Raw genomic sequence first — 16,714 nt, 5'->3', positions numbered from 1 at the left:
CACCCCATAGCATTTGGAAGGCACTTTACAGGAGGAAAAATGTCTGATCTTGATGTTTCTTGAAGACATACATGCGTTTGTGCGCAGTATTCACCTCCTCGATAGAAATTTGTAGATTTCACCCCTGTCTCAGTCTCTGGTTGGACACACTGCTTTCGTCAATGATTTTTTTCTCACCATGTTTCCCTACCTCAGGCAGTTGTTGGGCCCATGTGTTTAAACAAACTGTTCACGCAAAGCAGCAACATCAGTATTACTTTCTCCAAGCTACACTGTTTCTGTTGAGCAAGTGTATCACTGTTTTATGTGTCTTCACAAAGTATTATTTAAGTCCACATATATTCTAGTAAAAAGTAGCCAGGAAAACTCCTGGCTGTTCTCTCGGTTGGAATTTTTCTGATACATCCATGAAAGTAAATCTTCTTTCTTTGAAAGTTGTTCCTTATTTGGTTACGGTCTACATACTTCCTCCTTTTACAGAAGCCCTAGTAGTTCCACCAAATTCTTTCCCCCTCTCCCCTCACCCGTTCGCAACCATCAGCCCTTTTACTCTCTGTATTTCTTTCTTGGTTTTTGTCTCGATGTTCTTCAGCATGGACTTTCTGTTAGGTGTAACCCATTTTATCATGTAAAAGTTTTATAGGTTTAATGCAGTGCCATAAAGTCTGAATTTTCCAATGACTGAAACAATTTCTTGCATTCATTAGTCTGTAATAAAATCTTGCTAGGTTTCTTGCTGCATAAGATAAAAGTAGGAAATTTCATTCTGTTAACAGGCTGTGAAAACCTTTGTAGAAACATTAATTGATTTATTAATTTTTAAAAGATGGCAACACAAACATAAAATGGAGGTGGAAAGATAGAGCAACTACACAGGAATATAACTTTATCTTAAGAACATGGAGTGATAGATGTGCTTGTTCTCTACATTTCACACGTCATTTGACTATGCAATCTAGTGACCATAAGTGCCTCACATCTCCTACATACTTCTCCTCCCTTCATCCTGAAACTATAAACAAGAAAATGTAATTGCATCAAAAACTTACAAACATTTCATGCTATCTAGTTATAAATTGTGGATTTTAGAATTAAAAAAAAAAAAAAAACATTAAAATTTCTAACAGTTTGCTTCCTTTATCATGCAATCAAAGTATTCAAGCGTTATTTGAACTTCAGATACAGTGATAAATAGACATTATGAGAGCCAGTACATAGTAAGAGATGGTGAATATGAATGGTGTTACAAAATTTCAACCCTTGAAATCACTCTCAAGTGTCACAGTGGTCATGTGTGTGTGTGTGTGTGTGTGTGTGGCTCTTCCATCCTCAAAGGTATAAAAATGGACACAGACAAAAAACTTTTAATTGTTATTCAGTTTATAGTTCATAATTTTTATAGCAACATGTGTCACAAAGAGAGGCATACCCTCATAATTATGAATTTCTTTCAAATGCTTGAGAGACCATTTGGTGAAAATTGCTACCAGATCCAATAAATTATTTAAAAATGAATAAAACATTTATTTTCACATTATCATAAAAACTTGCAGAACACTGTATGCTTGTTCATTTTTACATTTGAATTAATTTACTAGTATAAAAATAACTCATACGCATGTCAGGAATAACATTTGTATTGACGGGCTTTTCAGCTTACAATTCGAGTTACTGACGTTAATGATAATGCACCAAAGTTTGAGCTGCCAGATTACCAGGCTCATAATGTTGATGAAGATATACCATTGGGAACATCTATACTGAAAGTTAAAGCTACAGATTCAGACTCAGGAGCAAATGCTGAAATTGAATACTTGGTGTCTGATGATCATTTCAGTGTTGATTCAAGTGGTATTATTACCAATAATAAACAGCTGGATGCAGATAACAATAATGCATACTATGAATTTGTTGTTACTGCTAAAGACAAAGGTAACTTACTTATTTTCTCACTATTTCTTGTATTACTGTTTTTCATAATTCCAAATTGTCATATTATTGTGTTCAAATTACTATTGGTAAGTTTCTCCATATTGTTTTATGGTTCTTCATGACGATAAATTGTGTATAATATTTGCATTATTCCGAACAGGTGAGCCATCAAAAACTGGAACAGCAACAGTCAGAATCTACACAAAGAACAAAAATGATGAAGAACCAAAGTTTTCTCAGCAAGTCTACACCCCAAATGTGGATGAAAATGCAGGACCAAATACACTGGTCACAACAGTTGTAGCTTCAGATAAGGATGGTGACAATGTTCGATTTGGTTTTGTTGGTGGTGGGACCTCATCTGGACAGTTTGTGATTGAGGAAATAACAGGTGTAATTCGATTACACGGGAATGAGATATCACTAGATAGAGACAAATATGAACTTAATGTTACAGCGATGGATGATGGATCATGCTGTGTTAATGGTGATAGCACAATTCATACAAGCACAGCAGTAGTTGTTGTTTTTATAACAGATGTCAATGATAACAAACCAGTATTCAAAGACTGTGGTACATATGCACCAAAAGTAGAGGAAGGAGCTCCTAATGGAAGTCCTGTTATAAAGGTAATCTCAAAATAATGCTTATGCTTTGTACCATAAAGAAGGTACAATTTTTAAAAAATTGATACTTGCAAAACAATATGGTGCATTTCAATAATTAAATCTTGAATTTTATCTGTGGTATTCAGGTTATAAAGCAGTTACTAGTTCAAGTATTAGAAATAATATAAATATTAATAATTTTATATATATAAATATTAATTATTTTATTGTTATATCTGCCAAATTAACAATTTTATGGTCCATTTCAACTGAGAAGTGCCAGTAATGCTGCATAATTAGTCACATGAACACATTCTCATATAAAAATGTGCATTTGCATGTTTGTAGAAAGAGGCTGAAAGACATAGATGGGAGTAAAATGATAAAAGGAATAGGGAGAGGATTTGGATAATGTACATCTCCTTGCACTTTCAAAACATACACAAGATGATCAGAGAACTGAAAAATGCACTTGATCATCAGCAACGACATAATGATATATTACTGGAATTTTGCAGTGATAGGTTTCTCTTTGTAGATCATAGAAACAACACTGTGCAATGACAGCCATACTATTTTAGATTATTTCACTCACAGTTACTACACAATTAACAGGAAGAAAAAAAGGAAGATTAAGGTTTAACATTCTGTCAATAATTAAATCATTAGGGGCAGTGCATAAGATTCGACTGGGAAAGCATGCATCTTATTACTCAATTTCATCAGTAGAGATTACGTAATCAACAAAGGGGGAGACAGCAGTTTTTATCTAAATGTTCTGAACTCCCAAAATGCCAGGATTTATGATACCTTCACTGTTTAATAATTCCTCCAGAAAACCTTTGGGATCCCTGTCCACTTGCAAGGAAGGACACTTATGAGATTGGCAGTAAGTCAGTTCTTCTTTTCTTCCCCCCTTAACTAACTGACAATGTCAAGAGCATCTTCGACGGGGTAGATGAATCTATTGTTAAATTGTGTGTTAAGTGTACATGGTGGAGGGGGGGTTGATTGTTTTGGGTGAAGGGAATCAGACAGTGAGGTGAAGGGGAGGTGGAGGGTTGAGTGGTGATCCAGTGCACAGTTGCAACCTGTCAGAAAGTTTCATGTGTGATCACCATGGACGTCCAGTTCTTGAGACACAAAAATGTGCAGAAAAACTGTACCTAGTATTGAACTGACGATTCTTTGCATAGAATGTCTGGTTCTGGACCACTGTCCTATAGAGATTTTCTTGAAACACTCCTCATTGAGTTATCACTGCTTTTTGTTTATGTATAATTTGCATAAAAGATGCTATCAGTTTTTGGATTCAGCTTAGACAATTGACAGGGCATGTCCTGCATAAAGATCAAATGATATTACTTCATTTAAAACTCACTCCAGTAAATTGAAAAATTGACAAATGGCAGTTAATTTATGTTGGATATGTGCAGGATTTTAATCCTGGCTAAGATACGCAAGATCTCAACTTTGGCTGAGATGTGCAGGTTTTCACCAGTGGCTGCAATTTATGCTATAAAAAAATTAGCTGTTAGATATGTCTCATGGAGGGAGCAATAAAAAATTAAATGCAGTATAAAAATCCATTGAACACACCAGAAATGAGTAGAGGCTGGGAGACACAGGAAAAGAAAAAGATTTTATAAACAGGAGAATTGTATAAGAAATCAAAGGAAGCCAAGTCAGGTACATAAGGTGTGTCGGTAAATGAGCAGTGAAGTTAACTCCATTTTATATTGATCTTCAAGTACAAGTTATTTTCTTGACATTTTCATCTCTCTGGGCAATTGATGGGTGTCTAGAACAAGGTATGTCATTACTCAGCATGTCACCATTTTTTAAGCAGAAAATCACTTGTACACCTCACTTTTTCCCAAAGTACCATTTCTGTAACCTTTTCCTCATCACAACAGTTTCTATGATGCCTTTACAAAGGAAGCAAAGTTTCACATCTGTGCATAGTTCACATAGATCCACTACTTATAAAACTCCAGAACGGAGCACAGTGGCTTAGCATAAAAAAATTCACTCTGGGATGGTGCCATAGGCAGTGTTAAATTCCTAAGGAGTTGTGCAGCACACACCTTAAGTGGAGAAATGTATCACATGGGCTCTGCCCATGGCAGTGCTATATAGATTACCTTTGGATATTTGTAAGTATTGCCTCACAAACTCAGCTCAAAAGTTCATTAAATAAAATAAAATGTCTGAAGATTGGAAAAGCGAGGGACAGTTCCATTGCATATGTTAACCCTTATAATACAGTTTCCATTATCAAAATTGATTGTAAAAAACTGCTTGGAATGATAAGTACAAAAGAAATACACTATTTATAGTAATTCCACTCACCGCTGATTATGATGACAGATATGAAGCTGACAGTTATCTTCTGTTTCTCTGATCTTATGTTTCTTAAAATACATTTCCATTTGAAATATTTTTCATGTTTTGTGTATTATATTCCTCTTATTCTTCTCCCTCCTTGTCCTCCTATTATTCACAAATAATGAATACATCTTACTTAAGTTTAAATGTTTGTCTCTCCTACAGTCATTCACGTAAAAATGATTTTATATATATATAGAGTTTCAACTCTTTGCCTTTACAAATGTCTGCTTGTGTCTGTGTATGTTCGGATGGATATGTGTGTGTGTGTGCGAGTGTATACCTGTCCTTCTTTTTCCCCCCTAAGGTAAGTCTTTCCGCTCCCGGGATTGGAATGACTCCTTACCCTCTCCCTTAAAACCCACATCCTTTCGTCTTTCCCTCTCCTTCCCTCTTTCCTGATGAAGCAACCGTCAGTTGCGAAAGCTTGAATTTTGTGTGTATATTTGTGTTTGTTTGTGTGTCTATCGACCTGCCAGTGCTTTTGTTTGGTAAGTCACATCATCTTTGTTTATATATAATAGAAGGAAACATTCCACGTGGGAAAAATATATATAAAAACAAAGTTGATGTGACTTACCAAACAAAAGCTCTGGCAGGTCGATAGATACACAAACATACACACAAAATTCAAGCTTTCGCAACCAACGGTTGCTTCTTCAGGAAAGAGGGAAGGAGAGGGAAAGACGAAAGGATGTGAGTTTTAAGGGAGAGGGTAAGGAGTCAATCCACTCCCGGGAGCGGAAAGACTTACCTTCAGGGGAAAAAAGGACAGGTACACACACACACACACACACACACACACACACACACACACACACACACACAGATTCAAAGATGTTGTTGAAAGACAGGTGAGGTATGAGCGGCGGCAACTTAAAATTAGCGGAGGTTGAGACCTGGCGGATAACGAGCAGAGAGGATATACTGAAGGGCAAGTTCCCATCTTTGGAGTTCTGACAGGTTGGTGTTAGTGGGAAGTATCCAGATAACCCGGACGGTGTAACACTGTGCCAAGATGTGCTGGCCGTGCACCAAGGCATGTTTAGCCACAGGGTGATCCTCATTACCAACAAACACTGTCTGCCTGTGTCCATTCATGCGAATGGACAGTTTGTTGCTGGTCATTCCCACATAGAAAGCTTCACAGTGTAGGCAGGTCAGTTGGTAAATCACGTGGGTGCTTTCACACTTGGCTCTGCCTTTGATCGTGTACACCTTCCGTGTTACAGGACTGGAGTAGGTGGTGGTGGGAGGGTGCATGGGACAGGTTTTACACCGGGGGCAGTTACAAGGGTAGGAGCTGAATGGTGGGGAAGGTGGTTTGGGGATTTCATAGGGATGAACTAAGAGGTTACGAATTTTAGGTGGACGGCGGAAAGACACTCTTGGTGGAGTGGGGAGGATTTCATGAAGGATGGATCTCATTTCGGGGCAGGATTTGAGGAAGTAGTATCCCTGTTGGAGAGCCACATTCAGAGTCTGATCCAGTCCCGGAAAGTATCCTGTAACAAGTCGGGCACTTTTGTGGTTCTTCTGTATATATTCTTCTTTATATATATAAACAAAGATGATGTGACTTACCAAAGAAAAGCGCTGGCAGGTCGATAGAAACACAAACATACACAGAAAATTCAAGCTTTCGCAACCAACGGTTGCTTCATAAGCAAAGAGGGAAAGACGAAAGGATGTGGGTTTTAAGGGAGAGGGTAAGGAGTCATTCCAATCCTGGGAGCGGAAAGACTTACCTTAGGGGGAAAAAAGGAGAAGTATACACTCGCGCGCGCGTGCACACACACATATCCATCCGCACATACACAGACACAAGCAGACATTTGTAAGCAGACATTTGTAAAGGCCCAAACTCTTTGCCTTTACAAATGTGTGTGTGTGTGTGTGTGTGTGTGTGTGTGTGTGTGTGTGTGTGTGTGTGTGTGTGTGCGTGCGTGCGTGCGTGCGTGCGTGCGCGAGTGTATACCTGTCCTTTTTTTCCCCTAAGGTAAGTCTTTCCCCTCCTGGGATTGGAATGACTCCTTACCCTCTCCCTTAAAACCCACATCCTTACGTCTTTCCCTCTCCTTCTCTCTTTCCTGATGAAGCAACTGTCGGTTGCGAAAGCTAGAATTTTGTGTGTATGTTTGTGTTTGTTTGTGTGTCTATCAACCTGCCAGTGCTTTTGTTTGGTAAGTCACATCATTTTTGTTTTTAGATACATCTTTATAATCATTATTTTATATATTGTATTTGTACTTTCAAAGCAGTTTGTTAGTTTTGTCCATATTTTTTAGGACTTCGGTATATGTTCAAGTCACTTTTCACACTAATCCCATACATCATATGATTTCATAGGTACATGCAACAGATGAGGATAAGGGTGTCAATGGGCAAGTGAAGTACTCAATTGTTCAACAGCCAAACCAGAAAGGTACAAAATTTACTGTTGATGAAGAAACTGGAGAAGTGTCTACAAATAAGGTCAGAAAACATTTAATAATTACAATTATTTTGCATCTCACACCATATTACCATGTAATCAATATGTAATTTGAAATTTAAAAAGCAGGGAAAGATGGGGCACATATACAATAAAATACAACTGAATTTCAATCCATCCGATTTTTATGTATTACTTTCATTGCTGTTTCTGATATTTTTGGTATGATAACTTTAGTACTCAGCACATTAAAACATTGCATGGTGCTATTTGATATCATGTTGTACTTCATATTGCCCTTGAATTCATCATTTAAGTACTCTTTAAGCATGTCATTAAAAATGTTTAGTTTTCCTGCAAAATAATATGACAACTGACTTAGCCCAGTAAAACCAGTATTGTGTTTTATGTGAAATCTATGACTGTTACAAATTAAATGATTAGCAAAGGCCATTGTGTAAAGTCTCTGCTTTTATTCATTTGTTCCTCAGTGTCTCAAAATACCACATGTCCTGTTATATTATTGAAGTGTCGTTAAAAATGAGTTTAAAGCTATTCGTGTGATTTCTGTGTATTTGTTGAATAATGTCAAACACATAACAGTGTGTGTTGTACAATTTACCGTAGGTACAAAAATACAGTTTAGTACCTGTAAAATCAATATCATTTACACGGCATGAATGTATAAATACTGTCTGTGACATAATTTGGGAATAAATTTTCTGTAACATATTTTGGAACAAGAAAAGACAATAATGACTGTAGACCATTTATTTTATTTGTACTTTAATTTGAGTTAGTTATTTAAAATGACTCTTTCACTCTGCAGCAGAGTGTGTGTTGTTTTGAAACTGTTTGGAAGACTGTACCTGTCCACCAGGCAAGGACTTCGCACTGTGCAAGCAATGCTCTCTACAGTTTAGTTTTCAAGGCATGACTCACAATGTATCCTCATACTTCATGCCAGTACTTCTCTTCTACTTGCCAAACATCACAGCTGTCTCTTCCATAGTGTGCTGGAGTTGCTCTCCTGAAAGAAAAGAGGGCCAGAGGCACTTTGGGGAGTAAAGAATGCTAGTCCAGCAAGATAAACATGACAGAGTCCATGAAATTTGGAAAGTAAGAGGGAGATACTGGTGACCGCCAATCTGTGGGTTGTGAGTTAACGCCAGATAAGCCAGATGATAGCAGCATTGCCCACAAAAGACAAGGTTCTGAGTTTGAGTCCTGGCCTTGCACACAGTTGTAATCTACTAGGAAGTTTTTTATCTAATTATTATCATTAAATGTTTGGGTTATGGTCTTATGAAATTTTACTGTCTGGGCTCAAACCACACTGTGAGTTACAGAGACAAGATGAAAGTTTCTTGGATTCTAGCTACAGCTAGCTGCAACCAGTCAGTTATACAAAATTACTTTATTTCCATTAACTAGTTTTTGAGCCATTTTCCATGAAATTTATGTATTCATTCTTCATGGATATTGTTGGACAATGAAGTTTTCTTCCTGTGACAACATAGGTACTAACGGTTCTAATATCCCCTGATGAGCTTCCATTCTCAGCATATTTTGGTCACACAGTTAGCTGCTATGTACTATCACTGAATATTTGTTTCTGTTATTTTATTTGACAGTGTAATACTGTTTTCTTTAACTAAAGAAATGCAAGTACTATTTGCTGTCATCCATTCTTAGGCTAGTGCATAGTGTTCAACTTTCTTCCAATAAGTAAGTTTAACCCTTCAAGTGTGATTCTGAAAAGTCTACAAAATACCCATCCATGGTTGCCACAGTTGGTTCATTGAACTCAAAACATTGCTAGCCAGTATTGTTGTCACATGTCACTCTAAGCATATATCAGGAATGGCCGGTTCTAGGCGCTTCAGACTGGAACCGCGGGGACGGTGTGGCCGAGTGGTTCTAGGTGCTTCAGTCTGGAACCGCGGGACTGCTACGGTAGCAGGTTCGAATCCTGCCTCAGGCATGGATGTGTGTGATGTCCTTAGGCTAGTTAGGTTTAAGTAGTTCCAAGTTCTAGGGGACTGATGACCTCAGATGTTAAGTCCCATAGTGCTCAGAGCCATTTTTTTTAAAATCAGGAATGCCAAATTTGGTGAACAGGTCGGAACATTTGGTACTTAAATTTCCTGTTTTCATGTTATCAAAGCAGCTTTGTAACCAAGTGCATACTCCTGATAAAAAAATTTCTTTATATTTTTTGTGAAAATTTTTGACAAAATAATTTAATTGGATAGATAAAAATTCTGCTCTAATTAGGCATGCTTTTGGAGCCTGTCTTTCCTTCTTGAAGCAGCAGAGTTGAAGAGGAAAGAAGAGGGGTGAAGGAAAAGAACTGGAGAGGTTGAGGAAATGGAGTAGATTTCTGGAAAGTCACCCAGAATTGTGGGATCAGGGAAATCTCCTTTGACCTGCAGTTCAGGATGATTTCCCAAAAATCTGTCCCTTTTGCTAGATCTCTCTAGTTCCTTTCCTTCACTCATGTTTCTTTCCCCTTCAACCCTTCTGCCTGAAGAAGGAGCCAAAGGGTCCAAAAGCTTGTCTAATTGTAACTTTCTTTTATGTGTATGTTCTGCTGCCAATTGGTAAGTAGATTTTTTATCTATCCAATTAAATTATTTCTTTATATTGTCCTATCTAGGTTCCTTTCTAGTGTTGCTTTAATTATTTGGTCCAGAATACAAGTGCCATGGAAAACTGTGGCTTTACAGTGTATGGAGTCAGTTTTGTTTGATTTTCTTTTCTTTCTTACTTTGTGTGTGTGTGTGTGTGTGTGTGTGTGTGTGTGTGTGTGTGTGTGTGTGTCTGTGTGTGTGTATGATTCAATGGTATGGACTTCTAACCATTGCTTTAATTATTGTTTCACTCTCAGTGCATGAAATGAGGGATCCACAGCTCATCAACAACAGCAGATCATTACATGAAATCACTTTGATTCCTTTTTTAAATGGGCCAAATGTAGTTGAGATTTTGGTCAGCATTTAACAAACCTTTCTCATAACGAATTCTTTATGTAAAATGTCTCATAATGAATTCTTTATGTAAAATGTGTCAAGCTGTTTCTACTGCTGTGCCTATGGCATAGGCATTTCTTAAACCTGTAATTACCAATTGTACACTACCATATTGCGCACTTTCTTAATAGTATCACCTGTGATTGCAGTTTTGTGATGTGCTTGATGTGAGTTATCTTCAAACAAAGTTTGACACATTTGATATTAGTTGCACATTTCTTAACTGTTGACAGTGGTGTAACAGGCTCCATGTAAAATTGAACTAACCTAACATGAAGTTAATTGGTTATAAATCATCTGAAACAAATTATTTAAAGATGGCACAGTATTCAGTTGTATTCATTTGAATGAAATGCAAAAAACAGCATAACAGAAATTCATATACACAAAGCTAATTAGCAGATCAAGTTAACACCACTTATAACAACAATGAAAATTTCTGGATGGAGCAATACATAATATTAGGGAAGGGCAACCATGCACCTATAGCAGATTGATGCATGGAGCAGAGTAACACAATAGAAAACAGCATTTACACTAGCTATCAAGCTCTAGCTCTTTTCCTGGAAACAGTACACACATTAACACAGACACACAAATGAACACTCCCATTGCCTAAGCTGATGGAGGAGGGAGGGGGAAGCGAGGGATGCAAGGATGGGAAAGAGGTGGGTCTTTTGACAGATGACTTTCTGGCCGTGTGACAAGATGAAAAAAGTGCAGAAGATACAATGAGAGAGGTAGGAAGAGGGAGTGTGCGGAAGGAGAGGGGGAAGGAAGGAGGGAAAGATGAAGATGAAGAGGAGGGGGAGGGGAGAAAGAAGGTAGCGGGCTTGAAAAGGGGGAGAGGAGAGGGAGTGGGGGGGTGGGGGGAAGGAGGGGGAAAGAGAGACATATTCATATGTAGTTCAGAGAAACCCTTCCAGCACAAGTTTCTCTGAACTGTGCAGATGGGAACTGTCTCTCTAACATGTCCTACCCCCTTACAATCCCCAGACCTAAACCTCTGCAAACCTGTTCCATCTGTCTCACCTTGCATTTTCCTTCCTCTTTTCTGCTCATACCACTCTTCCTTCCAGGTCAAGCACTGCCTTCTCCTACCACTTGCCTTCTCCTCTGTCCCCTGCCCACCCACACCCCTATCATGCAGGCCTTCTCCCTCTTCCCCCATCCTCTATCTCCCTCTCCCCTTTTTTCAGCCCTCTCCTCTCCCTCTTAACCCTTCTCTCCATTTCCCCTTCTCCCACTTCACCTTTCTCTCCATTTCCCCCTCCTCTCCCACCCACTCAGTTACCCACCTCTCCCTCTACCTACATTTTTTGCTGTACCCTCTGTACTTGTTTTGTCTTCTTGTACGGCTGCGTAATCATCTGTCTGAAGACCTGCACCTTTCTCCTCCTTGTGTCCCTCCATACCCTTCCCCACCTCCATCAGCTTCAGGCAACTACTTTCAGTAACTGACTATCAATAATTAGTCTTGCTGTGCCCATGGGAATGTGTGTTGGGGTGTCTGCATGATTGTGTGTGTGAAAGTATGCTGGAAAAATTGTTAGTGCTGCATAACTAGTGTGAATGCTGTTTTCTGTTATGTGTTACTTTCCTCCATGCCTCAATTCACTATAATGAGTGATTTCTTTTCCCTCATTTTACATATTTAACACAGCTTGTGATATTTCTGTGGTAAGTAACAACATAACAAAAACAAAAATTTACTTTCATCAGTGCTGTCTTTGCTGGAGCAAAAAAATTTCACCTTGATATCATAGTATTAGTAATTTCAGTCCTCAGAACTGGTTCTGTAGTGTGTTGTGTGGTATCTGTTTGTTTTCTGACACTTGGACAAAGCCATTCATCAGAGGAAGAAAGAAAAACTCCCACACAAAACTCACAGATACACAACCAATGTTGTGTTCAGGTGCTGTGGCCTGATTGAGGTGAGTTAGTGATCTCATTGGGGGTGGGTAGTGGGGGTATAGAAGAGGTGTGGGGCAGAGAGGGGTCAGAAGAGCTGGGCAGTAGTAGAGGGTGGAGAGGGGGAGGACAAAATGGTGGGCTGCTCCTACCCATCAAACGCAAGGCCAACAATGAAGGCAGCCATGTAATGTAGCAACTACGTGACATTCTACGTGGGTGTGCCCACTGACAAGCTGTCTGCTTGAATGAACAACACTGCCATACTGTGGCTAAGAGACCACCTAGTTGCCAAACATATGTTAAAAAGAGAGAGAGAGAGAGCTTGACTTCAGTAACTGCTTTAAAGCACATGCCATTTTGATCCTCCCACCAACATCAGCTTTCTTTAACTGCACAGTTGGGAACTCTCCCTGCAACATATACTTTGTTCCTGTAACCCACCTGGCATCAGCCTTTGTTAGTCACTGTCCTCAGCCTTAGTTAATTCCTGTCCTTCACCGGCCTGTATTGCCTTCCCTGCTCCTACACCAACCCCACACTTGCCTTTTATTCCAACAACTCATCTGGCAACCCACAGCCCACTGTCCTGCTCCCACCACATTCCCACAGTCTCTCATAGGCAGTACTGCAGCATCTACCTCCATCCCAGCATCTACCTCCATCCCAACACTGTCATCTCCCTCTTTTCTGACCCCACACCTGTTCTGCACACTCACTACCCACCTCAGCCAAGATCACTTCTCACCCATGGGGCCACTGGCTTGGATGGGGCCACTGGCCTAGAGAAGACAGTTGTTGTGTATGTGTGTGTGTTTTCCATCATCTAATGAAGGACTTCATCCAATACCTAAAAATTAGCAAACAGTCGACTATTTTAAATGTGCCCGTCTGCTGTTGTACTTCTCTGTGTGATGAGTTGCAGTTTCACGCAAATAGCTCTTTACTCACATGAAGTGTTGAGTGCTATCTACATGGGATTTCAAATTGATTCTATATTCGTAGATTTCCAGAAGGCTTTTGAAACTGTACCTCACAAGTGACTTTTAACGAAATATCATGTTTATGGAATACTGTCTCAGTTAAGTGACTGGATTCACAATTTCCTGTCAAAGAGCTCGTAGTTCATAGTAACTAATGGAAAGTTGTCGAGTTAAACAGAAGTGATTCTGGCATTCCTCAAGGTAGTGTTCAAGGGCCTCTGCTGTTCCTTACGTATATAAAAAAAAATTTAGGAGACAATGTGAGCAGCTGTCTTTGGTTCTTTGCAGGTGATGATATCATCTATCATCCAGTAAAGTCATCAGAAGATCAATACCAATTGCAAAGGAAGATATCTGTATTGTGTGAAAATTGGCAAGTGACCCAAAATAATGAAAAGTGTGAGGTCAACCACATGAATACTAAAAGGAATCCATTAAACTTTGGTTACATGATTAATCAATAAAATTGTAAGGCTGTAAATACAACTAAATACCTAGGAATTACAATTATGAACATCTTAAATTGGAAAGAACACATAGAAAATGTTGTGGAGAAGGTGAACTAAAGACTGCATTTTATTTGCAGAATACTTACAACATACAACAGATCTATTAAAGAGACTGCCTATACTATGCTTATCTATCTGGTTTTGGAGTACTGCTGCACAGTGTAGGAGATCCTTACCAGATAGGGTTAATTGAGTACAATGAGAAAGTTCTAAGAAGGGCAGCATGTTTTTTACTATCAAGAAATAGGGGAGAGAGTGTCGTGGATATGATACAGGATTTGGTGTGGACATCATTAAAACAAAGACGTTTCTCACTGCCTCTCACTGCAGCAGAATCTCCCAACATTTCCATAACCAACTTTCTCCTCTGAATGTGAAAATATTTTGTTGATGCCAACCTACATAGGGAGAAATGATTATCATAATAAAATAATGGAAATCAGAGCTTGCACAGAAAGATTTAGGTGTTTGCTTTTTGAGTGCGCTGTTGAAGAGTGGAATAATAGCGAATTGTTGTGAAGTTGGTTTGATGAACCAGAGTGGATGAATACGTCAACAAACTGTCTAAGGCTGGTACACTGTCTTGTTAATTAGTAATCATATATGGCATAATCATGTGAAAATGAAAGAGTGGTAGCCTCAGTTCTTGTTTAGTAGATTTCTTATAATCCTAGCTGATACATGAGAAGGTAGAGGGGAAAAAATGGAGGTTTTGCTGACAGTGGTAGTTGAAGAACATTTTCATTGAGTCTCACAATTTAAGGACAGCTATTGAAGGAGTAACAGATTAAAACTGCATACACAATGGTTAGTTGTAAGTCATATCTCAAATGTCAGTATTGTGGATGATAAATGTGACAATGACAGTGGTAAATGAAGGGAGTATTTGTAACAAATTCTGTCTCTTAAGCTGTCATGCTATACCCTCTTTCAGTGTGTTGTTTCCCATGACTAATAATTAGAAAATAGTATTTGTGAAAAAATGAAGCAAGTTACCTTATTGTCTAATCCACAGGTGTTTGACCGTGAAGGCGATGATGGAAAATTTGTATCTGTAACAGTAAAGGCAACAGATCAAGGTGAACCTTCACTGGAAGGTGTCTGCTCATTCACAGTTGAAATTACTGATGTTAATGACAATCCACCTTTGTTTGACAGACAGGTAAGTCTTTGTTTACTTTGAAATGTGACAGAAAACTACAACAGCAGTAATATGAAAATAGCAAATATGTCAGTCTCTCACCATTACCAACTTTTAGTAAGCTGTAAAGGACAAGCATAATTATTGAGTAATAAATAAATGGTAGTTGTTTCACAGCAGTGATTACAGACTAGAACACTATGTCCAAACATAAAATATTTCACTCTTGTGTGTGTATTTGACACTGTCATTCCATATTTCTTTTTTTATCAACTATGGCATCTTTCAGCAGTTTGTACTTTGCACCCTTCCATTCATAACTTCATAAATAATTTCACAAATGGTTAAACTATTTCATCATCATCATTATCTACATTCATGGTTTAGGTTTGAGGAATATGTTCCAGCTTGTGTGTCTTAGCTACAACACTTCCCGGGGTGACATTGCATCCCTTACCCCTTTGAATATGTGTTGAAAATTTTTTTTATGATATCTGTCTTGTTGCATTCTGTTTATATGTTGCTTCCGTTTCTGCTTATGTGTGTCAATTTTTTCTGCCATTGCAAATATTTTAAGCTCATGTCTAATATCTCCATTTCTTAGTCTATCTCCTAGTTTACATCCTTTAACTGATCAGAGAAATATCATTTCTGGCATCAGTAATCAATTTATGTCTTCATTTGCTATCAAGCCTTGTATTTGTAAAGTAGCATTAGAAGAGCTACGGTTTTTAGAATTTTAACCATATTTCTTTAGTTATCTTTTTGTTTAATGTTCTTTTATTGTTCCACAGATACCCCAAAATTTTGTTGTTTTATTATTCCTATCTTTGTCGTAATCAAAAGAAATGTTGCAACCTAGGTAGTTAAAATGACCTAGTCACTTGAAGATTTTATTTTCTATCACTATTTTAGAGTGCACCTCTTGTTTCCCTCAGAACACAATTACTTTTTTCATTGCATTGATATTTTGCAATTATCTCTTAGGCCAGTTTCGTTTAATGTAAAAATATTTCTTTGCTATTCTTCTTCTGAAGTTGTTGCTATAGTCTGGTCATCAGTATACATTAATGTTTTTATGTAGTGGTCACATCTAGTTTTATTCCTTTGTTATTTTTTTCTGTTTTTAATCACATGAATTATATACAGAGTGAGAAAGGCTGCAATTTTTTATCTTCTTGGATAGTTAAAATATAGGTCTTACTTATTTTGTTCTCTGTTTTTATTACAGATTCAGTTTCATTGTATAGACTTCTTATGGTCCATATCAAGTGTCATGCAATTCCTTCTTCTTTTATTTTATTTTATTTATTTTTTAAATGTTGACCGAAGTTGAGTTGTGTTAATGCGTTGGTTTAGTCAATAAAAGCTATGTGTGTCTTATTATTAAATTCTCTTGTTTCATTTATCAACATCTTCAAAGCAAATATATTGTCAGTTGTTGCGCATCCAAATCTACATCCATTCTGGTCCTCGGTTAAAATTGTTTTGGCTGTTGATCTTAACCTTAGAGTTAAAATTTCTGCATGCACATTATATCCAACTGTTAAAACACTTATTCCCCTATAACTGTTAGTTTTTTCAATATTATTATTATTATTATTATTATTATTATTATTATTATTATTATTATTTTAAACTGAGTACACAACTGCCGTTGACCAGATTTGTGGTATTCTCGCTTTCCACCAGCATAAATTTAGAAAATAAAAAAAAACTTAGTTAGTGGAGAATTCTGCCATATTTTATCTTGTGTTACTTTTTGTCATGAGCTG

The 16,714-nt window shown here is 37.8% G+C and overlaps 1 protein-coding gene across 1 annotated transcript in view; it reads left to right on the top strand.

Moving 5' to 3' along the window:
* Positions 1 to 16,714, top strand: part of LOC126271950 (neural-cadherin) — a 1,775,154-nt gene that overhangs the window by 632,025 nt on the left and 1,126,415 nt on the right. The window contains exons 6-9 of the mRNA XM_049974381.1: positions 1,656 to 1,932; positions 2,093 to 2,562; positions 7,279 to 7,404; positions 14,814 to 14,960. Of these exons, the coding sequence (XP_049830338.1) occupies positions 1,656 to 1,932; positions 2,093 to 2,562; positions 7,279 to 7,404; positions 14,814 to 14,960 (1,020 nt within the window). The remainder of the gene's footprint in view (positions 1 to 1,655; positions 1,933 to 2,092; positions 2,563 to 7,278; positions 7,405 to 14,813; positions 14,961 to 16,714) is intronic.

The sequence above is a fragment of the Schistocerca gregaria genome, chromosome 5, assembly GCF_023897955.1.
Source record: "Schistocerca gregaria isolate iqSchGreg1 chromosome 5, iqSchGreg1.2, whole genome shotgun sequence".
Lineage (NCBI taxonomy): Eukaryota > Metazoa > Arthropoda > Insecta > Orthoptera > Acrididae > Schistocerca > Schistocerca gregaria.
Note: the sequence above shows the minus strand (reverse complement) of the source record. Positions and strands in the feature narration are given on the sequence as shown.